Genomic DNA, 24,239 nt, shown 5'->3' with positions numbered 1-24,239 from the left:
TCAATTTGGCACTTGTTCTTGATCGGAATTCAGGAATATTTACCTCGTCTTCTTTGGTGAAGGACTTTCGGAAAACCGTGTTTAATAACTCTGCTTTAGTGGCACTGTCATCATTGACTTCACCATTGTTATCGAGCAGTGGAGGTATTGATTGCGTCTTGTCACTGGTGTGTTTTATGTATGACCAGAATCTCTTTGGGATTTCTGCCAGATTTCGAGACAGAATTTCATTGTGGAAATTATTAAAAGCATCTCGCATTGAAGTACGAGCTGTATTTCGAACTTTGCAAATCTTGGGGATTTTGCGTTCTTTTTAATGTGGCATACTTTTTTCGTTGCTTCTGCAACAACGACGTGACCCGTTTTGTATACCTTGGGGGATCGGTACCATCACTTATTAATTTACGTGGTATATATCTGTCAATTGCTCTCTCTTGAAAACATTCCACGACTTTTCTTCACTTACAAGATCAGATTGGAAGGAGTGAAGACTGTCTCTTAAAAAGGCGATAAGAGCATTATTATCAGCTTTTTTTAAATAGACATACTTTGCATTTCTTTTTGATGGTTGTAGGTGTTACGGTATTCAGCCTAGCAGCAACTGCCTTGTGGTCGCTAATCCCTGTATTCGTCACAATACTAACTATTTGTCCGGGATTATTTGTTGCTAAAAGGTCAACCATTTACTCTTCGAGTGGGCTCATGAACTAATTGTTCAAAATAATTTTCTCAGAAAGCATGCAGTAAAATTTCGCAATTTCGGATGACGTTTTATGCCTGCCGCCGGCTTTAAATGTATAATTTTTCCAACATATCGAGGGTAGATTAAAGTCACGACCGACTATAATTTTATGAGCGGGGTACTTATTTGAAATGAGACTCAAGTTTTTCTTTGAGCTATTCAGCAACTATATCTTCTGAGTCGGGGGGTCGGTAAAACGATCCAATTAATAGTTTGGTCCGATTGTCGGGTGTAACCTCTACCCATACTATTTCACACGAACTATCTGCTTCAATTTCGCTACAAGGCAAACTACCTCTGAATGCAATAAATGCTCCACCACCAACTGTATTTGAACTATCTTTTCTGAACACTGTTAGGTCGTTTGAAAAAATTTCGGATGAACTTATTTCCGGCCTTAGTACCTACAACTATTTGAGCTTCAGTGCTTTCTTATTAGGGCTTGGAGCTCTGGTTCTTTCGCAACACAGCTACGACAATTTACAACTACAATACCAATCGTTTCTACAGCTGCCTCACTGTGTTTTACCAGCCCCTTTTTAGACGGACGCCATTTCTATGGTTCCCTGAGGCCCTCTAACCGAAAAAACCGCCCAGTCCCTTCCACACAGCGCCCGCTACCCGTGTAGCCGTCTCCTTTGTTTAGTGGACTCCTGACCTATTAAGCAGAAACCAGAAACCCACCACCCGATGGCGTAATTCAAGGAATCTGCACCTACACGGTCACAGAACCACCTGAGCCTCTGATTCATACCCTCCACTCGGCTCTGCACCAAAGGACCACAGTCGGTTCTATCGACAATGCTGCTGATGGTGAGCTCTGCCTTAATCTCAGAAGCAAGAATGGCAGTCTTCACTATTTCCACTAGCTGCCTGCAACCAGACAGAATCTGCTCCAATCCAAAGCGACGCATGTCATTGGTACCGACATGAGCGACCACCTGCAGTTGGCTGCACCCTGTACTCTTCATGGCATCCGGAAGCACCCTTTCAACATCTGGCATGACTCCCCCTGGAATGCACACGGAGTGCACACTGACTTCCTTCCCCTCCTTGGCAGCCATGTTCCTAAAGGGCCCCATTAGGTGCCTAATGTTGGAGCTCCCAACTACCAGTAAACCCATCCTCTGTGAATGCCCAGACCTTGCAGGCAGAGAAGCTTCCTCTGGAATGGGGTGGACAATTGCATCCGGCTCAAAGACATCGTCAGCCACAGGTAACGCCCGAAACCTGTTCGTCAAACGAACCGGGGAGGCCCTACAATCGGCCCCTCGGAAAGTTTTTTGCTGCCTGCCAGACTTTGGAATGATCTCCCACTCGACTACAGGTGACGGGTCAGCCTCAGTGCAGGCAGTACCCAGGACGGTCACAGCAGTGGACCGATGGGGAGACACGTGGGACGTGCTCGAATTCTCTCGCATCCCCGCGTTCGATCCCCCACAGCGACGCCTCTTGGCAGCAGGCTCAAGCTGTGTGATAGAAGCCAATGCAGCCTGGAGCTGTGAGTGAAGGGTCGCCAGCTCAGCTCGCATCTGTACACAACAATCACAGTTCCTATTCATTACTGCAGTCGCTTGTGTTTTAAGCTTGTAGAAATATGCAGCAAACGGTGCACTCGCCTTATTAGCAGCGGGAGATCGAAGCGCTCTCTCACAGACGGTCTCACCGATACTGAGCTTTTCTAACCAAACAAAGAAAAGCTTGTGCGATACGAGGGTCGATACAATGGTCGATAGCAACGGCGGTGCTGTACACTACACTGTTATTGAAATAAAAGGTTGGGCCTAGTAAACACTCGAACATGCAAGAAATTACAAAAATAAACTAGTTACTACACAGATAACTGAAAATAAGTCGCTCCTGTTTGAAACTCGTAAAAGTGTGTAACAAGCGAATGGTGAACTCGCCTTATTAATAACAGGAACTAGCGGTGCGCTCTCACTGACGGTCTAACCGACACTGGGTTAGGCTTAATGCCCCATCGACATGATCATTAGAGATGGGGCACAAGCTAGGATTGTTTCAAGGATGGGAAAGGAAATCAGCCATGTCCTTTCAAAGGAACCATCGTCGCATATGCCTGGAGCAATTTACGGAAATCATGGAAAAGCTGAATCAGGATGGCTGGACATGGTGTCCAGTGGATGAATTTTTTTTCGGAAGTTTGATGATATACCGCCAGTCTCATACATTGTACTATAATAATCGTTTTTTTGCCACTACTTCTAATGATTTCAGAAAGTCCAAGGGAATGTAATCTATCCCTTCTGCTTTATTTGATTTTAGGTGTCCCAAAAGTGATATAAATTCTGATTCTAACAGTGGCTCTCCTATCTCTTCCCTTTCTTTTTCTATCACGTCATCAGAAAAGTCCTTCCTCTCATAGAGGCCCTCAGTGTACTCTACCCATTTATCTGCTCTCTCCTCTGATACCTGCACTTCAGTTAATTAAAGTAACACTTTTCCATCTGAAAAATTAATATTGTCAGTTAAAATTAGTTATTTGATTTATGGGACAAAGTAAAGAAATTTATTTCTTGTACTTTTATGATTTTTATCACTGGCTGACCTGATGATTGTACCCAATGTCTGTCACATATCGAGTGCAGTGCTGTGAAATATGTGCTGTGTTCTTACGGCAGCCACAGTTAATGTCATATCTCCTGCCTCAACTGCAACTTTAATTCTCAAGAAAGTTTCCTTTTAATGACTAAAAGTATATATGACAACGTTATGAGGATGTATGTTTTGTTTTTTCATCTGCTAGTTTTCATATCTGACATTATATTTGCTTCTGGTCACTTTTTCAACTGTTTTACAGTAAATGAAATGAATGTTTGGTACATATTGTGTTGTAGTCTGTTTGACTATACCAAGATTCTGCAACTAAATTTATTAAGTTTTGAGTAGGATTATGAAAATTGCTGTTGCATTATGGGTCGTAAGATAGTCTGTAGTTACTACTTTCCTGTCAGCGACAGTCCCCTTATTGACCATTGAACTGCTTACTATTGTATTTATTTTAGCAAATTGTACATTAATTCTGCTTGTTGACCATTGAACTGCTTATTATTGTATTTATTGTAGCAAATTGTATATTCATTGTATCTGCAGAGTAATTACATAAACTGTGAAGTTCCCAATGCATAGTAGGATGTACACTGAAGACTTTGGGAAATATGGAAAGCTGGAAAATTTGCTGTAGGGCCCTCTAATGTGGCAGTGAAGGCAGATTTTACCTCAGAGAAGTTAGTATGGAACTGGAGCATTCAGATGTGCGAGAATGGGATAATCTGAGATGGCTCTTCGATTCTCTTTAATTAAATGTAAACTGATAATACGACTCCAGATTGTAGGCCTATGATGTGGAGTGATTACTATTACCAATGTCACATTGTACATTCACAAACTATTGAACCATACGCATGGTAAATTCTGTCTGAGATGCATTCTAAACACAAAGCTTATACGGGAGTAATCTGGATTTGGTTCAGTTTACACTAGATTAGCATAGCACTGTACATGCCATAGCAAACACATTTTAATAATCAAATAATGTAAAGGAATGGGCCGAATAACTTACAGGGATCCAAATAAGTTTAACAATCATTGATATTTTGCGTTTTTACCTTGAAAATTGGGTGTTCACTTAGCGAATCATCAGAGGCTATTCAGCATCTTGCCCAGCTGCATTCAAAAAAGTTGCTTGAACATTTTATGTGCTGGGAGAAATTTAAGGTCAAGACAGAGAACTGGTGTTTATTGGTAATAAATGGAATGTTTTTCAGTAGTTGATTGCTTTTTTGCAAAATTATCTGGATAAATTAAGCTCAGACCCTTTCCTTAAAAGAAACATTACTTATATTGTTCAGTGATAATCTCGTTGTGGTGTGACTGGTGTAGTTACATCATCTATTATGTATGTAATAATGGGTATAAATGAATGTTGGTAGGATTGCTTTTTTGTATTCTTTATTATAAAAATAACGAAAAGCCGTTTAGTGAAGCTATAATTGTTTTATTCCAGATGTTCATAGTACAGAAAGCTTCACGTCAGCAACTCTACCAGCTGCTGATTGTTTTTCTGCCTGGCGATATGACGTGGGGTGGCTCCACTGTCATCTCTCGCTCCCCTATCAGCTCCTGCCTCCAGCAGCACAGCCACAACCTCTGTGTGCCCATAGGCAGCGGCCCTGTGTAGCGGCGTCCACCCATCCACATTGCTGGCGTTGGGGTCAGCTGAGGCCGCGACCAGCAGCCGAACCACAGCTGCATGGCCAAACCTTGCAGCTGAATGCAGAGGCGTGTTGTGCACGTTGCTCCTGGCGTCCACTTCTGCTCCACCCTCCAGCAGACATCTCACCGCCTCGACGCGTCCCTCCACTGCTGCCCAGTGCAGAGCAGTCGTCCCCTCCGAGCCCCTAGCCCCCACGTCTGCCCCTGCTGCGAGCAGTGCCTGCATCTCCCCCACTGCTCCCTGCTTAGCTGCCTGGATCAACCTGCTACCTCTCTCCGTTCTAGAAAGTGTCCTGCACAAAACATCGAGATTCTTCCACTTTACTGTAATCGCACTGTAAGTAGGCTGTTTAGGTTTTTATACTGGTAACACCACGAACTGTGACCTCTCTGACAGGAAATCACAGATCCAGCCACATAACTGAGACGATATTCCATAAGCACGCAATTTCACTACAAGCCGCTTCTGTGGTACAGTTTCAAAAGCGTTCTGGAAATCCAGAAATACGGAATCGATCTGAAATCCCTTGTCACTAGCACTCAGCACTTCATGTGAATAAAGAGCTAGTTGTGTTTCACAAGAACGATGTTTTCTAAACCCACGTTGACAGTGTGTCAATAGACCGTTTCCTTCGAAGTAATTCACAATGTTAGATGTGTTTGGTTATCGCAATGATCACTACATCTTTGAACTATCATATATTTCGTTTTCTCGTCGTTTTCTTCCAGGCCAAGTCTTGATGCTTCTGTTGCAAGCTCCACAAATAATTGCCTAATCTCTAATTCATTGTTTCCAATGAGCACTATGTCATCTGTGTATGCTAACACGTTAATTTTGCTTTCTTGGAGGATCCCAGTAAGTACCAGTTTGAGTTTTTGAGTTTCCTCACAGCTCTTTCTAAAGCTGTATTGAAGTGAAGGGGGAGATGAAGAGGTTGGCAGAGGAGAGGAATTCCTGGCGGGCCGCATCAAATGGGCCAAAAGACTGATAGACTGATGACCCAAAAAAAAAAAAAAAAAAAAAAAAACCGAAGGAAGGACATAGTGGAATTACGGGCAAAAGTTTTGTAAGTAGGCTGTTTAGGTTTTTATATTGGCAACGCCACATAGCGCTCTGTATGAAAATCACTGGCTGTGCTGTGTGCAGTCTGTGGCTGGGTGGCATTGTTGTAATATTCGCTATTGTAGTGTTGGGCAGTTGGCTGTTAACAGCGCGTAGTGTTGCGCAGTTGGAGGTGGGCCGCCAGCAGTGATGGATGTGGGGAGAAAGACGGCGGAATCTTGAGAGCGGACGATCTGGATGTGTGTCCTTCAGAGACAGTAAATTTGTAATATTGGATATCATGGACTGATATATATATATATATATATAATGACTTTTGAACACTATTAAGGTAAATACATTGTTTGTTCTCTATCAAAATCTTTCATTTGCTAACTATGCCTATCAGTAGTTAGTGCCTTGAGTAGTTTGAATCTTTTATTTAGCTGGCAGTAGTGGCGCTCGCTGTATTGCAGTAGTTCGAGTAACGAAGATTTTTGTGAGGTAAGTGATTTGTGAAAGGTATAGGTTAATGTCAGTCAGGGCCATTCTTTTGTAGGGATTTTTCAAAGTCAGATTGCGTTGCGCTAAAAAAATATTGTGTGTCAGTTTAAGCACAGTCATGTATAATTTTTCTAAGGGGACGTTTCATAATCCTCAGGGGGGTACACGCTTACTTTGCGTACCATGTGTTTGGCAAGTACAAGAAGCCATAGCTAATATGGTATTTGCTTATACAACTTTATGCATCGGTACCATATTTCTCTAACACATAATTACACAGCTATCTGATCATTTAACTGAGAGAGATAAACATATTTTTTTACTACATCAGTGACACATGTTTACACAATTACACAGTTGGATAACTTCACACTTATGAAATTGTATTTTGTCTGCACTGTGTGAACTGTTCATATTTGTTTGGAACTATTGTGATACTATGAGAGCTTTGAATGATATATTTGGTATAGGATCACGATTTTTAAAGTACGATTGAGGTAGATGACAGTACTGAAATGAGTAGAGAATTGTTTTAGGTTTTGAAGTTATTGCAGAAAGCTACGACATTTTTGAGATTTGACTGAGTTTTTATGATATTATTATGATGACAATGTGTGTTATGCTGTTGAGATATTTTTATGATCAATAAGCTGAGAATCGTACTTTAAGAGTTATGAAATGTGTGTAAATGCGTGAATGTATCACAATGCAGGCGAAAATTTTTTGCACATTGTTATATTCATAGGATTTTGTTTCTACACATTTGCAATGCAAATTCTCGACCTGTGAAATTTTTATATGAGACTGTCACTGTAGTGCACACTGGTGTCGTAAATATTTCGGTAAGAAAGTTAAGTGACCACCTTCACGTAATGCGTCGTGGGCATCCAGCTGCATGACAGTCGCCTGGAGAAAAGCCATTAGTGTGTGCCTTTCAGAGGCACAGGTGGAGAAAAAAAAAGAGGCCATTATCCTCACTATTGACATTTCTTTTTAGAAAGCATCGCAAATAGGACACGCTCAAACTTGAAAACATATGATTATGCTGTGGAGCTCTTAATTTATGATATTTACTAAAATGCCTAATGAAATGATGAGAAACATTTTGCATCTATTGCCTTTATAGCTGAGAGAATTTTATTGCTTTTGGAGACGCCATTTGCCTAGTGAACAAGTTTCATATGTTGCTTTATGTATATATTTGCTCATTTTGTTTAATATCAAGTTTCTAGCTGCCGCAGCATTGGTTAAAATAAAATTTAATAGATGTACTAATAATCACTATTTTCTGTCTACAGACCTAGTAAAGAATAATTTTAAGATGTACTTTCGTAGAAAAGACAGCACAAATAGACATTTCCCTTCACAGGAATTGCAAAAATAATTTTTTAACAGGTTGGTAACTTGTCTGCTAGAGTAAGTCAAGGTGATGCATCACTCTAATGTTAAGATGTGACATAGGTATTAGACATGGTCATCTTTACTGTAATATTCTTTCTGCTTGAGCTTTGTCATGTTTAGATATTAATTATTGCATTTGCTGCTGCTGTTTGCCAGGCATAGTGCTACTAAATTTCACTTTATATTACTCTGTTCAGCCAGTTTTACTACTGATTTATTTTTCTTGTTTGCTGCATATTGCCTTATATTAGTTGTAATATTGCAGTTGCTTTGCTAATTTATATTTTTTGCTGCTTGCTTTGCCAATTTGCATTTTTTGTCATTGCTGTTTGTGTTAACTGTTTTGTGCTGCTGGATTGCCTCGTCCCTTAGTTTATGCATCTGAGCTCAGTAGATGTAAGTTAGCTTAAGATGGGGTAGGCTATATAAGAGAACGAGTTGTGATGAATTGGAAGAAATACATTGAGAAGCTATAAGAAAATGGTTTGGCCAAAAAAGTATTTTGAAAGAGGATATGAATAAGAAAAGTAGGGTTTAGGGACAACAGGTTTAGGTAGGATTTTCTTGGAAATAAATGATGAGGTAAGATAATGGAAAATAAATAATGAGGTAAGAAATATGTGAACATATAAATACAGAAAGCATGCTTTGAGAGGATTTTTTTGGTGGAATCAAATGTTGAAATAAGACGAAAGATCTATGGAATGAAGTTTTGGGTTGGACTGCAGTACCAAATGTTACACTGAAAACAATCCCTGTCCTTTCCTCCTGTGTTATTCTGCTATGTGTTTGTGTACTCTTGTGTATCTGTGTTTTTCCTGTCTTTATGTGTTTAGCTAATAAGATTTATGTTGTAGAATTTTTCTAGTACTAAGCTACATTCACTATGATGAGGAATACTGTTATCCTCAAATATAATTTGCATTAATAATATGTCATTTTCTTTGTAAAGATGTTTACACATTATTAATTCTGTTCTGCTTCAATTCTCATGTGTGAAATCAATGTTCCAAAAACTATTCTCATTATTTTATTTATTTACTTATGTCACAATTCCTATAACACTGATGTATATGTCTATTTCTATTCTTTTATAAAGCCTGTACTATTACAAATGTTATCTGTGTTGTTATGTTCTTTAATGATGTATTTTGTACCTTTGTTATTGTATTCTTATGTTATAAAATTGTAATTGACACCAGGTCATCAAATTAAGTAACTTGTAAGTTACATTTCACTGCACACGTTTCTGTTGGTCATAGTACATGGACAATATGTGAGAAGTAGGGATTGATAGTGTTCACACATGTGTTGATAATTCAGCAAGGGACTGATTAACAGCATTGCCAGTTCTAAGGACAATTCCAAAAACTTTGTGAGTGCACAAGTGGTGGTTTATGGACTTGCTACATTGTCTGCAAGACTCTTCGATGGTGATTGTGAACCTGCACAGTTGCAACAGATGCTGCTGGCCATCTCTACAAAGACTACAGTGGGTCTACACCTTTCATGACCCACCAGGACCATTATTTCTACAAGGAATGCAGTGGGTCTGCACCTCTGGTGGCCCACCAATACCGTAATCTCTAACAGGACTACAGTGGTCTGCTCTGTGATGACCTACCTACCAATATTCTTCAGAACTTCGACTGACTCTGCTGTGAGTTTGCTCTGTTGTGGCCCATTACCCGTTTGCATGTTGGGTGAGCATTGGCCACTGCCCAAAACAATTTGTAAAATTGTTTGTGGGGAGCATGGGGGCTATGTAAGTAGGCTGTTTAGGTTTTTATATTGGTAACGCCACGTAGCACTCTGTTTGAAAATCACTGGCTGTGCTGTGTGCAGTCTGGGATTTTTGAAAGTCAGATTGCGTTGCGCTAAAAAAATATTGTGTGTCAGTTTAAGCACAGTCATGTATAATTTTCAACACATACGAAATGGAGAAAACTGTATTAGAAGTGACACTGAGTAGTTTTGAATATAGTGACAAATTAGAAATCTAGACTTTTTCCTTCTAATTCATAGAACATTCTGTAAGTCAGTATAGCAGACTCATCTCATCAAAGTCTTCATCCAACACTCCATCGAAAAAACATCTCATCTCATAACCAACTTTTAATGATTATACGAGCAGCCAACAAACTGAAATGGTTTCCGATCCTTTTAGTGCTTTCCTAAGAGTCATGCTAATGGAGCTAGACCGCCATTATCTGCCTATGGAGTGTGCATTGGTTCACAAATACCTGCAGTTTCACATGGAATGCTAACAATGGTAATACTTTGTTTTAATACACCCAAGTCATACAAGTGGTCATACAAGTGTACGCCAAGTCCATAACTTAAGAGTTGGCCAGGTATGGAGCAACCCAAGTGACTCACATAGAGACATCGATATTTGTTTTTGTCACCATTGCTGTTGTAATGGTAATCAGTGCTAAACTGCTTTGGGTTAGTGACACCAAAACACATGTAGTCTACATGTTCTCGTTTATACTTTGCATTATCTTGAACCAGCACTTTAATTATCATCTAGTTTTCCCATCAGCATGTAATGTTTTCCACCTTAAAACGACAAGCTCTTGCTACGATGCATTACTAAAACAGACACACTGACTGTGAAGTAGTAGTTTGCAGGAAGTTACACATCGAAGGCTACAATGAATGAAGTGCCAAGGTAAGTTCTACCAAACTGCACTTCATTCTTCCCTATAGAATCACAGCTGTCTGAACATCTTCTCTGTAGGCCATGGTTACTATCATGCAATTTCAAAACATGAACTTTGGCGTGGTGTTTTTGGGGTACTGCTATACTGCTAAAATAAAGTATCAATACTTGGAATTGCATGTTGTTGTTGTGGTCTTCAGTCCTGAGACTGGTTTGATGCAGCTCTCCATGCTACTCTATCCTGTGCAAGCTTCTTCATCTCCCAGTACCTACTGCAACCTACATCGTTCTGAATCTGCTTAGTGTATTCATCTCTTGGTCTCCCTCTACGATTTTTACCCTCCACGCTGCTCTCCAATGCTAAATTTGTGATCCCTTGATGCCTCAAAACATGTCCTACCAACCGATCCCTTCTTCTGGTCAAGTTGTGCCACAAACTTCTCTTCTCCCGAATCCTATTCAATACCTTCTCATTAGTTACGTGATCTACCCACCTTATCTTCAGCATTCTTCTGTAGCACCACATTTCGAAAGCTTCTATTCTCTTCTTGTCCAAACTAGTTATCGTCCATGTTTCACTTCCATACATGGCTACACTCCATACAAATACTTTCAGAAACGACTTCCTGACATTTAAATCTATACTCGATGTTAATAACTTTCTCTTCTTCAGAAACGATTTCCTTGCCATTGCCAGTCTACATTTTATATCCTCTCTACTTCGACCATCATCAGTTATTTTACTCCCTAAATAGCAAAACTCCTTTACTACTTTAAGTGTCTCATTTCCTAATCCAATTCCCTCAGCATCACCAGACTTAATTCGACTACATTCCATTATTCTCGTTTTGCTTTTGTTGATGTTCATCTTATATCCTCCTTTTAAGACACTGTCCATTCCGTTCAACTGCTCTTCCACGTCCTTTGCTGTCTCTGACAGAATTACAATGTCATCGGCGAACCTCAAAGTTTTTATTTCTTCTCCATGAATTTTAATACCTACTCCGAATTCTTCTTTTGTTTCCTTTACTGCTTGCTCAATATACAGATTGAATAACATCAGGTAGAGGCTTCAACCCTGTCTCACTCCTTTCCCATCTACTGCTTCCCTTTCATGCCCCTCGACTCCTATAACTGCCATCTGGTTTCTGTACAAATTGTAAATAGCCTTTCGCTCCCTGTATTTTACCCCTGCCACCTTCAGAATTTGAAAGAGAGTATTCCAGTCAACATTGTCAAAAGCTTTCTCTAAGTCTACAAATGCTAGAAACGTAGGTTTGCCCTTTCTTAATCTAGCTTCTAAGATGAGTCGTAGGGTCAGTATTGCTTCACGTGTTCCAACATTTCTGCGGAATCCAAACTGATCTTCCCCGATGTCGGCTTCTACCAGTTTTTCCATTTGTCTGTAAAGAATTCGCGTTAGTATTTTGCAGCTGTGACTTATTAAACTGATTGTTCGATAATTTTCACATCTGTCAACACCTGCTTTCTTTGGGATTGGAATTATTATATTCTTCTTTAAGTCTGAGAGTATTTCGCCTGTCTCGTACATCTTGCTCACCAGATGGTAGAGTTTTGTCAGGACTGGCTCTCCCAAGGCCATCAGTAGTTCTACTGGAATGTTGTCTACTCCCAGGGCCTTAAATGTAATATAACTTTGAAACTGAAATAATTTTTTCATCTGGCACTCAGCCATTATTGATACTTAGGTAATTGTCATTGTCTGTTATTGATCATGATGATTTCTGAAGTTTTAAGTAGACGTAATTTATGAAATCCCTTCTCACAAGTTATTTAATAGTTAACAGGACCCAAGCAAGCTCCTTTATATTAAATTCATTCTTAGTAAGAATAAGCTTTAGCTGGTGCTGCTGCATGCTGCTGCGAATTACTGTAAACCACATGGGAAAAGGCAGTAATATGAGGAGGTCAAACCGGCACTCATACAAAACGCACCCAGTGTTATGCAGGGTAGATCCCGTTTACAAATAGCTGAGATTGCTTATCGAGTCCATTTTCACAGACGAACATAGGCAATATTTGTTGTAACTACACTACAATTGTTGAAAAACGGAAGTGTTCGTATGGCATCGTTGGCCGGGAGGCCCCAATCGGGGAAGTTCGGCCGCCAAGTGCAAGTCTTACTTCATTCGATGCCACATTGGACGACTTGCACGCCGGTGATGAGTATGGAATGATGATGAGAACAACACAACACCGAGTCCGCGAGCGGAGAAAATCTCCAAGCCGGCCGGGAATCGAACCCAGGCCCTCTTGCATGGTAGGCGAACACGTTACCATCTAGCTACCAAGCGGACAACCGTTGAAAATTTTTTTGCCACACTGAGATTGAACCTGGATCTCATGCCTACCAATAGCAGTTACCTCAACCATTACCGACTCTGCCTTTCATTGTCACTCATATTCACCTTTGATTTCTAAATATTAGCATCAGAGTTTCTCACTGGACTTCTGAAAACGGCAACACTGGTTGAGGACTGTGGCTTATCTCACTAAAAAAAGAGGCATATGAGAACCTAGTTCGGAAATCATGTGTGAAAACATCAGTCGCAATAAATGCTGGAATTATGTGTGAAGACGTACAGCGGTGGCGCAACAGTTAAAGCTCTTGCTCGAGATTAGCAGGAAATCGTTCGTGTCCTGTTGTGGGTGTGGTTGAGTGCAGATGTTTGCACCAGTGTATGCCTCGACAGTTGCAAGCGACACCTTACAGATTATAGTTCTTCGCAGGTGTCTTGAGTAATGTTTTTCGTTCAGCATGGAGCAGCTCTTGCGTAATTCCATCCTAAAGGTCACTTTACTTTTTGGAAATAAAGGACCAACGGTAGAAAACATAGAGAGTTGTCTTTATGAAAGAAGTATTGCTATCTGATAGTGAATTAATAAATTTGCTAAATGACTTCATTGTCAATGCTCTTCACTATGATGTGAAACACGGTACAATTTTTACCTGGATAATAAATACTTACACAGTTCTAGAACTCTCCTTCAAATTCTGAAGGTGGCAGGGGTAAAATACAGAGAGCGAAAGGCTATTTACAATTTGTACAGAAACCAGATGGCAGTTATAAGAGTCGAGGGACATGAAAGGGAAGCAGTGGTTGGGAAGGGAGTGAGACAGGGTTGTAGCCTCTCCCCGATGTTATTCAATCTGTATATTGAGCAAGCAATAAAGGAAACAAAAGAAGAATTCGAAGTAGGAATTAAAATCCATGGAGCAGAAATAAAAATTTTGGGGTTCGCTGATGACATTGTAATTGTCAGAGACAGCAACGGACTTGGAAGAGCAGTTGAACGGAATGGACAGTGTCTTGAAAGGAGGATATAAGATGAACATCAACAAAAGCAAAACGAGGATTATGGAATGTAGTCGAATTATGTCGGGTGATACTGAGAGAATTAGATTAAGGAATGAGACACTTAAAGTAGTAAAGGAGTTTTGCTATTTGGGAAGCAAAATAACTGACGATGATCGAAGTAGAGACGATATAAAATGTAGACTGGCAATGGCAAGGAAAGCGTTTCTGAAGAAGAGAAATTTCTTAACACCGAGTATAGATTTAAATGTCAGGAAGTCGTTTTTGAAAGTATTTGTATGGAGTGTAGCCATGTATGGAAGTGAAACGTGGACGATAAATAGTTTAGACAAGAAGAGAATAGAATCTTTCGAAATGTGGTGCTACAGAAGAATGCTGAAGATTAGATGGGTAGATCACATAACTAATGAGGAGGTATTGAATAGAATTGGGGAGAAGAGCAGTTTGTGGCACAACTTGACTAGAAGAAGGGATCGGTTGGTAGGACATGTTCTGAGGCATCAAGGGATCACCAATTTAGTATTGGAGGGCAGCGTGGAGGGTAAAAATCGTAGAGGAACACCAAGAGATGAATACACTAAGCAGATTCAGGAGGATGTAGGCTGCAGTAGGAACTGGGAGATGAAGAAGCTTGCACAGGGTTGAGTAGCATGGAGAGCTGCGTCAAACCAGTCCCAGGACTGAAGACCACAACAACAGTTCTAGAACTAATGACAGTGAAACTGTTCAACATGCATTTTAAAATTTATTAGAGCAGAATGCAAAAATTGCGTAATGAAGGGGTCTGTTAACTATTCAGTAGAAACATGGGAGCAAAAAAAAATATTTTAATGTTGGTAATGGGTTGTGAAACGTTTGAATGGACTTAAGAAAACACATTCCTTGCTATATATTGATACAATGATTTCATGGTTTCATTACCTGCAATCGTCAAATGTGCACGTTCATGACCTGTAGATGCACTGTAATTTAGAAGCTACATGCAACATCAGTAGATAACAGAAGTATACCTATCTTGAGGGACAATGTATTGTACCACTTTCAGATAAGTAAATACACCGCTAACCATGTACTCGGACGTCCAGTAAATATGTCTAATTATCACTGTACTGACCTTCGCCAATCAGACTCTCACTACGCCTTGATGAAGTCAAGGACTCCTATTCGCCCCTAGTCTAACTATTGGCGTGGTACATCGGTCAGATAACCAGTCCACCGCGATGCCACTCAAAAATTCGCTCAAAGGCATTTAACTACGACTCTGTCCGTTCACACCGCACAATAAGTGTGTCGGCCAACACAGTGAACAACGTTTAATCGAAAGGACTCAATATAGAGTCGCCCTTTGATTCGCTCTCGACAGGTGTCAGGCAAACCCAACACATTCCATGAAAACCCTGACATGATAAGCAAATCCAGTAGTATGTCACATAGCTCCGAATAAATCGTGACATTAAATTAACCAAAGTAATATGAGTAACGCGTGAGCAAATACACTCCTGGAAATGGAAAAAAGAACACATTGACACCGGTGTGTCAGACCCACCATACTTGCTCTGGACACTGCGAGAGGGCTGTACAAGCAATGATCACACGCACGGCACAGTGGACACACCAGGAACCGCGGTGTTGGCCGTCGAATTTAAGGTTATATTCTAAGGTTATACACTCCTGGAAATTGAAATAAGAACACCGTGAATTCATTGTCCCAGGAAGGGGAAACTTTATTGACACATTCCTGGGGTCAGATACATCACACTGACAGAACCACAGGCACATAGACACAGGCAACAGAGCATGCACAATGTCGGCACTAGTACAGTGTATATCCACCTTTCGCAGCAATGCAGGCTGCTATTCTCCCATGGAGACGATCGTAGATATGCTGGATGTAGTCCTGTGGAACGGCTTGCCATGCCATTTCCACCTGGCGCCTCAGTTGGACCAGTGTTCGTGCTGGACGTGCAGACCGCGTGAGACGACGCTTCATCCAGTCCCGAACATGCTCAATGGGGGACAGATCCGGAGATCTTGCTGGCCAGGGTAGTTGACTTACACCTTCTAGAGCACGTTGGGTGGCACAGGATACATGCGGACGTGCATTGTCCTGTTGGAACAGCAAGTTCCCTTGCCGGTCTAGGAATGGTAGAACGATGGGTTCGATGACAGTTTGGATGTACCGTGCACTATTTAGTGTCCCCTCGACGATCACCAGTGGTGTACGGCCAGTGTACGAGATCGCTCCCCACACCATGATGCCGGGTGTTGGCCCTGTGTGCCTAGGTCGTATGCAGTCCTGATTGTGGCGCTCACCTGCACGGCGCCAAACACGCATACGACCATCATTGGCACCAAGGCAGAAGCGACTCTCATCGCTGAAGACGACACGTCTCCATTCGTCCCTCCATTCACGCCTGTCGCGACACCACTGGAGCCGGGCTGCACGATGTTGGGGCGTGAGCGGAAGACGGCCTAACGGTGTGCGGGACCGTAGCCCAGCTTCATGGAGACGGTTGCGAATGGTCCTCGCCGATGCCCCAGGAGCAACAGTGTCCCTAATTTGCTGGGAAGTGGCGGTGCGGTCCCCTACGGCACTGCGTAGGATCCTACGGTCTTGGCGTGCATCCGTGCGTCGCTGCGGTCCGGTCCCAGGTCGACGGGCACGTGCACCTTCCGCCGACCACTGGCGACAACATCGATGTACTGTGGAGACCTCACGCCCCACGTGTTGAGCAATTCGGCGGTATGTCCACCCGGCCTCCCGCATGCCCACTATACGCCCTCGCTCAAAGTCCGTCAACTGCACATACGGTTCACGTCCACGCTGTCGCGGCATGCTACCAGTGTTAAAGACTGTGATGGAGCTCCGTATGGCACGGCAAACTGGCTGACACTGACGGCGGCGGTGCACAAATGCTGCGCAGCTAGCGCCATTCGACGGCCAACACCGCGGTTCCTGGTGTGTCTGCTGTGCCGTGCGTGTGATCATTGCTTGTACAGCCCTCTCGCAGTGTCCGGAGCTAGTATGGTGGGTCTGACACACCGGTGTCAATGTGTTCTTTTTTCCATTTCCAGGAGTGTAGTTACTGAGAAGCCACATCAGCCACAGTAATTTACGACAAGTTAGATAAGTAATTAAAGATAATTGAGGGTCACTGTAGATCATTTTGATAGTTTTCTCTCTTGTGAAACTTAATTTAAACCTAGATTATAGATGTGATATGGCATAGGTCATCATTCGATCCATTGTAGAACTTGGAAGCCCACTCAGGGAATATTCGTTCACATTTTTGTTGAACGCAGTTGGTTTTTACCATCCTGTATTAAAACATTTCCTTTTATCAATAGTGCAATTTATAAACAACGTTTTGTGAGTAGAATAAAATTTCCAATGGTAAACTTAACTGCTTTATCGACGTTATTTTACCAGCTAACTAAAAATAGGAAAGCCTTGAACCCCTTCCACTAAATTTAGTTAGTATTAAGATTCTTTTACAGGGAGTGCAGTGGAGCCGACGTTGAAATCATTAATTATTTGGTTATATCATCGCTAGTCTCACTGAGCTCTTCTGAACTCTACATGTCATGTGTGGTCTGGCGTCTGCTTACCAGCAACAGGTCCCAGGTTCAAACTAGTCAATTCCCTAAAAAACACGCTCAGAGCGTCGTTGCGCGAAAGTGGTAGGGAGACACGATATAGAACAAACAGACACCACGCAGAATGTTTAGAGTACTCTCCCAGTGAAGTACTGAGGAGAGACTTGTTCCTCGCTCTTTGAGTACATGTACGAGCGCGTACGCTCTCGTTACGTGTTCTCACTCCAAGAGCGACAACGGAATGGTGACTCTCCACGCCCGACGTGAAGGGGTATATCTTTCGGTCTCTTCCATTATTCCTTCAGCTCAAGGCGTCAGAAATATCGTCTGCAAATCAGCATTGCTCTTCTAAAACGAGAGAATGACGTTTCGTTTAAGGCGACCACTCTGGAAGCTTGTAGCTTTGGCGTTTGGGATTTGCTGTCTCCCTGTGAAAATCTCTGAAACTGCGTGCTATGTGTAAAGAATGCGTAGGCTGGCCACTCCCACACAATGTAGCGGAATTTGCTTTTAAGCCGAACACGGGGTTGTTCCCCCCTTTCCACTCGGGCCCACACTGTCCACTACGGGCGGTCACCAGCCGGCATATGCTGGGTCGTCCTCTGAAGGGCCTGGCGTCCCATTGTGCGGCCTCTCTCCCACACTAAAAGCTTTTGTGACTGTCGTGTCTGGAATGTATGTGTGGATGCCAGCCTTGAGTATTTCAACCACGGTGTGCTCACTTGTCAATTGCGTATCGTTTACATGAATTCATACAACATTGACTTTATCTTATCGAGTTTGGGTTCGAATGAAGCGTCTTGATGTGCGAAACATGATTGTTAGGGCGGAACATGTAAGCAATGAAGGTCAGGAGATCGCGACGTCTTACAAGTGTCGCAAAAGTAAATTCAAATTCTATTGAACCACATATTCAAAAATGACACATACTCAATCCTACCCTTGATATTATTTTGTTTTAGTTGTCGCCCCTGTTACTTGTATTTCCAATTTTTGCTTCACCACTTCTTTCTTTATTCGTTCGCATAACACCTACACTATGTGATCAGAAGTATCTGGACACCCCCAAAAACATACGTTTTTCATATTAGACGCATTGTGCTGCCGCCTACTCCCAGTTACTCCATATCAGCGACCTCAGTAGTCATTAGACATCGTGAGAGAGCAGAATGGGGCGCTCCACGGAACTCACGGACTTTGAACATGGTCACGTGATTGGAGGTCACTTGGTCATAAGTCTGTACTCAAGATTTCCACACTCCTCAGCCCGTGCGGTTCTAGGCGCTACAGTCTGGAACCGCGAGACCGCTACAGCCGCAGGTTCGAATACTGCCTCGGGCATGGATGTGTGTGATGTCCTTAGGTTAGTTAGGTTTAAGTAGTTAGAAGTTCTAGCGGACTGATGACATCAGAAGTTGAGTCAAACAGTGCTCAGAGCCATTTGAACCATTTTTGAACCACACTCCTAAACATCCCTAGATCCACTGTTTACGATGTGATAGTGAAGTAGAAATAATGAAGCGACACCTACAGCACAAAAACGTACAGGCCGACCTCATATGTTTACTGAGAGAGGCCATCGAGTTGAAGAGGGTCGTAATCTGTAATAGGCACACATCTATCCAAATGATGACACATGAATTCCAAACTGCATCAGGATCCACTGCAAGTACTATGACAGTCAGGCAGGAGGTGAGAAAACTTGGATTTCATGGTCGAGCAGCTGCTCATAAGCCACACATCACGCCTGTAAATGCAAAACGACGCCTCGCTTGGTGTATGGAGCGTAAACACTGGACAAGTCTAAAAACGTTGTGTGAAGTGACGAATCACGGTATACAATGTCGCGATACGATGGCAGGGTGTGGATATGGCGAATGTCCGGTGAACGTCATCTGCCAGCATGTGTAGTACCAACAGTGAAATTCGGAGGCGGTGGTGTTACGTTGTGGTCATGTTTTTCATGGAAGGGGCTTCAACCCCATGTTGTTTTGCGCGACACTATCACAGCACAGGCCTACACTGATGTTTTAAGCACCTTCTTGCTTCCCACAGTTGAAGAGCAATTCGGGGATGGCGATTACATGTTTCAACACGATTGAGCACCTGTCCGTAATGCACGGCCGTTGGCGGAGTTGTTACACGAGAATAACATCTCTGTAATGGACTGACCTGCACGGAGTCCTGACCTGAACCCTATAGAAGACCTTTGGGGTGTTTTGGAACGCCGATTTCGTGCCAGGCCTCACCGATCGACATCGATACCTCTCCTCAGTGCAGCACTCCGTCAAGAATGGGCTGTCATTCCCCAAGAAACCTTCCAGCACCTGATTGAATGTATGCCTGCGAGCGTGGAAGCTGTCATCAAGGCTAAGGGTTGGCCTACACCATACTAAATTACAGCATTATCGATGGAGGGCACCACGAACTTGTAAGTCATTTTCAGCTAGGTGTCCGGATACTTTTGATAACATAGTGTATGTTTTCGCAGAGGGCAGTGCACTTACATCCTGCTTCCACACCCAGTTTCTTTAGATACAATTCGCAAGATACGTAAATTTCGCTGAAAGCAGGTATTATATAAAACATACCAAAACACAAATAATATTTGGAAAAGGATATAGTTTGTCTGGTACATTTCCCAAATACACTACTGGCCATTAAAATTGCTACACCAAGAAGAACTCCAGATGATAAACGGGTATTCATTGGACAAATATATTATACTGGAACTGACATGTGATTACATTTTCACGCATTTTGGGTGCATAGATCCTGAGAAATCAGTACCCGGAACAACCACCTGCGGCCGTAATAAAGGCCTTTATATGCCTGGGAATTGAGTCAAACGGAACTCGGATGGTGTGTACAGGTACAGCTGCCCATGCAGCTTCAACACAATACCACAGTTCATCAAGAGTAGTGACTGGCGTATTGTGACGAGCCAGTTGTTCGGCCACCATTGACCAGACGTTTTCAATTGGTGAGAGATCTGGAGAATATGCTGGCCAGGGCAGCAGTCGAACATTTACTGTATCCAGAAAGGCCTGTACAGGACCTGCAACATTCGGTCGTGCATTATCCTGCTGAAATATAGGGTTTCGCAGGAATCGAATGGAGGGGAGAGCCACGGGTCGTAACACATCTGAAATGTAATGTCCACTGCTCAGAGTGCCATCAATGCGAACAAGAGGTGACCGAGACGTGTAGCCAATGGCACCCCATACCATCACGCCGGGTGATACACCAGTATGGTGATGACGAATACACGCTTCCAATGTGCGTTCATCGCGATGTTGCCAAACATGGGTGCGACCATCATGATGCTTTAAACAGAACTTGGATTCATGTGAAAAAATGACGTTTTGCCGTGCACCCAGGTTCGTCGTCGAGTACACCATCGCAGGCGCTGTCTGTGATGCAGTGTCAAGGGTAAATGCAGCCACGGTCTCTGAGCTGATAGTCCATCCTGCTGCAAACGTCGTCGGACTGTTCGTGCAGATGGTTGTTGTCTTGCAAACGTCCCCATCTGTTGACTCAGGGATCGAGATGTGGCTGCACGATCCGTTGCAGCCGTGCGGATAAGATGCCTGTCATCTCGACTGCTAGTGATACGAGGCCGTTGGGATCCAGCACGGCGTTCCGTATTACCCTCCTGAACGCACTGATTTCATATTCCGCTAACAGTCACTGGATCACGACCATCGCGAGCAGCAATGTCGCGATACGATATACCGCAATCGCGATAGGCTACAATCAGACCGTTATCAAAGTCGGAAACGTGATGGTACGGATTTCTCCTCCTTACACGAGGCATCACAACAACGTTTCAGCAGGCAACGCCGGTCAACTGCTGTTTGTGTATGAGAAATCGGTTGGAAACTTTCCTCGTGTCAGCACGTTGTAGGTGTCGCCACCAGGGCCAACCTTGTGTGAATGCTCTGAAAAGCTAATCATTTGCATATCACAGCATCTTCTTCCTGTCGGTTAAATTTCGCACCTGTAGGACGTCATCTTCGTAGTATAGCAATTTTAATGGCCAGTAGTGTAACTGCAAGTGAGTGGTTCTGATGTGAATCGAAAGAAGGATGTGGATATGCCTTATCGACACTGGCTGAATCCCCATGTCGGAATAAGAAATTGTAGAGACGAAATAATTTTTCCTGAAAACCGTACTCTCTGTTTTATCAAGAAATTCAAACGATATTTTCAATACAACAGTTGGTAAACGTCCTGATAGATGGTATTACGAGTGTGAAAGTTGTTCATGTGTAGTGACGTAACTCACCGCAAGCGAGAGACTGCGGCCTCATCAGGTGGAGGGGTGTGGCGGGCAGCTGTGGGTGGAGCAGCTGCGGCAGGAGTCCGGCCGCGGTCGCTGTGGGGCTGGCGGCGGGTGCCGGGGGTGGCCGGCGCACTGTGCAGAGAGGGGCACTGTGTGGGTGAACGTACTCGCACGGGAACCCTCAGGTTGCTTACTACAGACGGCACAGCTGAGGGAGTGTCTCTAAAAGAAAACTGGATACATACTGAAAACAATAGCAGGTTGTCAGTGAACACGAATGACTTAACAGTGAACCAGTTTGCTTCTACACTCTTTCTCCTGCATTCTGCATACGCATAACTTGCCAACAAACTGTTCAAAATGATGCACAAGCTAAGTGTAAATAAAGAGCCAGCCAAATTGGTGGACTGACAGTTTTACTACATACTACATCAATAATCGCACAGAAATTACAAGGTCATGCATCAGACTTTCTCACACCTTTAAATGTACCACTGCGATCATTAGAGGCTATGCAACCGTATGTAGTTGATGAGCCAGGAACAGGACTATAAGAGCCACAGAAAACAAAACAAAAAAAATAACTTGGAGGAGAGCAGATTTCAAACTTAGCATGCTCTCTCACGATGTCTAACGACTACTGAGGTCGCTGGTATGGAGTACCTGGCAGTAGGTGGCAGCACAATGTACCTAATATAAAAAAGGTATGTTTTTGCAGGTGTCCGGATACTTAAGATCACACAGTGTATCTCTAAGTTTTTATATAGCCCATTTTTCCCGGCATGTCTTTATATCATTTGTGCAGAAGCTTGAGGCCAAAACCAAAGTAACAATAAAATAGAAGTAATGACTGAATAAGGATGGATAACTTAAAGGTCAAAACGGTTTTTGATATTACGTAATACTTGGTTCTTACGCGATTTTTTTATCTATGGTATCAGCTAATAAACACAGTTCAATATCAGAATTGGATGAAGTCAGTGAAAGCATCACCAATCGGTGACGGAGTGTTTTACAGGAGAGATTTACCCACGGGTAGTCAGCAACAAATATTGTAGCCTTGAAAGTACACGCCACATAGAATTGGGAAACTCAGACGAGTAGCTCGTGTCGTGCTAACCTGGGACCCGGTGGTGCATCAGCGAGCAGCTTGGTCACTACGATCACGTCTTCAACACAGTTCCGCATCGCGTCAGCCCATCCCTCTGTGGCCATCACCTGGATGTTGCGGGCCTTTACGAAGGCGACGACGGCCGTAGTAAGGTCTGGGCAGGAGTGTCTCACTGCCAGCACAGCCGCGGCTGCCGCGTTCTCAACTGTCAGCTGAGCGGCCACCTGTTGCTCGCAGATAGACTTCAACGCCGAGACTCCGTATTTGTCAGCAGCGGCGAGGAGCTGGGGGGCCATGCCGGGCAGCTGGGGGGCCTGCAGGGTGTACAGGTAGCCCAGCAGTTCCCTCAGCACCGGGCCCTCCACGTCTCCGATGCTGACCTGACCGCTGCTGGCCTCCAGCGTGTCGTGCTGGAACATGGCCTGGAACACGGGGCTGCGGGCGGCCAGGACGGCCCGGTGCGCCGCCAGCCGCGTCTCCCCCGCCAGCAGCGTCACCACAGCGCCTTCGCCCGCGTCCAGAAGGGCGCCGAGGCCCACGCAGGTGGTCTCTCGAACCTCTTTAATTGCAGCCATTGTGGATGAATCTGAAACACAGCGCCAATGAGCAGCCCTCTGCCCTTCTGGAACACCCCCAGTGCTTGTACGAGGCTACGAGGCTTATGCAGTGACAGTAAATGCCGGTTTCCACTACAGCGCGGCGTGTGGCAAAGGCAGCGGCAAGCGTTTCCCGCTTTGATGCGGTGGCTCGCGGAATTGGCGTTCCCATCTGGAAGCGGCAGACGCCAGCGGTAGCCAATGACGGACAGCCACTGAGTTATGGGGCGGGACCCACCGAAACGCCCAGTGTGTTTGATTAACTATATCTTACACTTACATGAAGGAAAGACGAAGTTGGGTGAAGACATACCAATTTTTCATTTTCTGTACAATGTACTCTTTCACATATTTCATTATTCATGTTTTCTCATTTCACCATAAACAGATTTCGTGACTACCGTTCATGATTGTTCACTATCTCATAACTCATTGAAACAACGTACGATAAAAGAGATTATTCAGATAGTTAAGTGAGACAAAAATTTTAAATGTGACACGGTGGCAGGTACACGAAAACAGTAAGAACACAAAGGCTAGGGCGAATGGATGAAAGTGGAAGCCTGATAGAATTTCCCACAGAGCTTAATGTAATCATGACCAGCACCTTGCTTAAGAATCATGAAAGAATAATATATATTTGGAACAGAGTTTTCGAAGCCAGATTTTAAGTTATAAGACATTTCCCGATGCAGACGCATACCTACACTAATTTATCGGTT

At 43.3% G+C, this 24,239-nt stretch overlaps 1 protein-coding gene across 1 annotated transcript; it reads right to left on the bottom strand.

The window, feature by feature from the left end:
- Nucleotides 1-4,755: 4,755 nt before the first annotated feature.
- Nucleotides 4,756-23,496, bottom strand: LOC126426572 (ankyrin repeat and protein kinase domain-containing protein 1-like). The gene is made up of 3 exons (XM_050088470.1): nucleotides 22,931-23,496; nucleotides 21,814-21,942; nucleotides 4,756-5,271 (listed from the first exon to the last, which is right to left on the bottom strand). Exons 1-3 carry the CDS (start codon nucleotides 23,494-23,496, stop codon nucleotides 4,791-4,793), a joined length of 1,176 nt encoding a protein of 391 aa, XP_049944427.1. The 3' UTR covers nucleotides 4,756-4,790.
- Nucleotides 23,497-24,239: the final 743 nt, after the last annotated feature.

The sequence above is a fragment of the Schistocerca serialis genome, chromosome 11, assembly GCF_023864345.2.
Source record: "Schistocerca serialis cubense isolate TAMUIC-IGC-003099 chromosome 11, iqSchSeri2.2, whole genome shotgun sequence".
Lineage (NCBI taxonomy): Eukaryota > Metazoa > Arthropoda > Insecta > Orthoptera > Acrididae > Schistocerca > Schistocerca serialis.
Note: the sequence above shows the minus strand (reverse complement) of the source record. Positions and strands in the feature narration are given on the sequence as shown.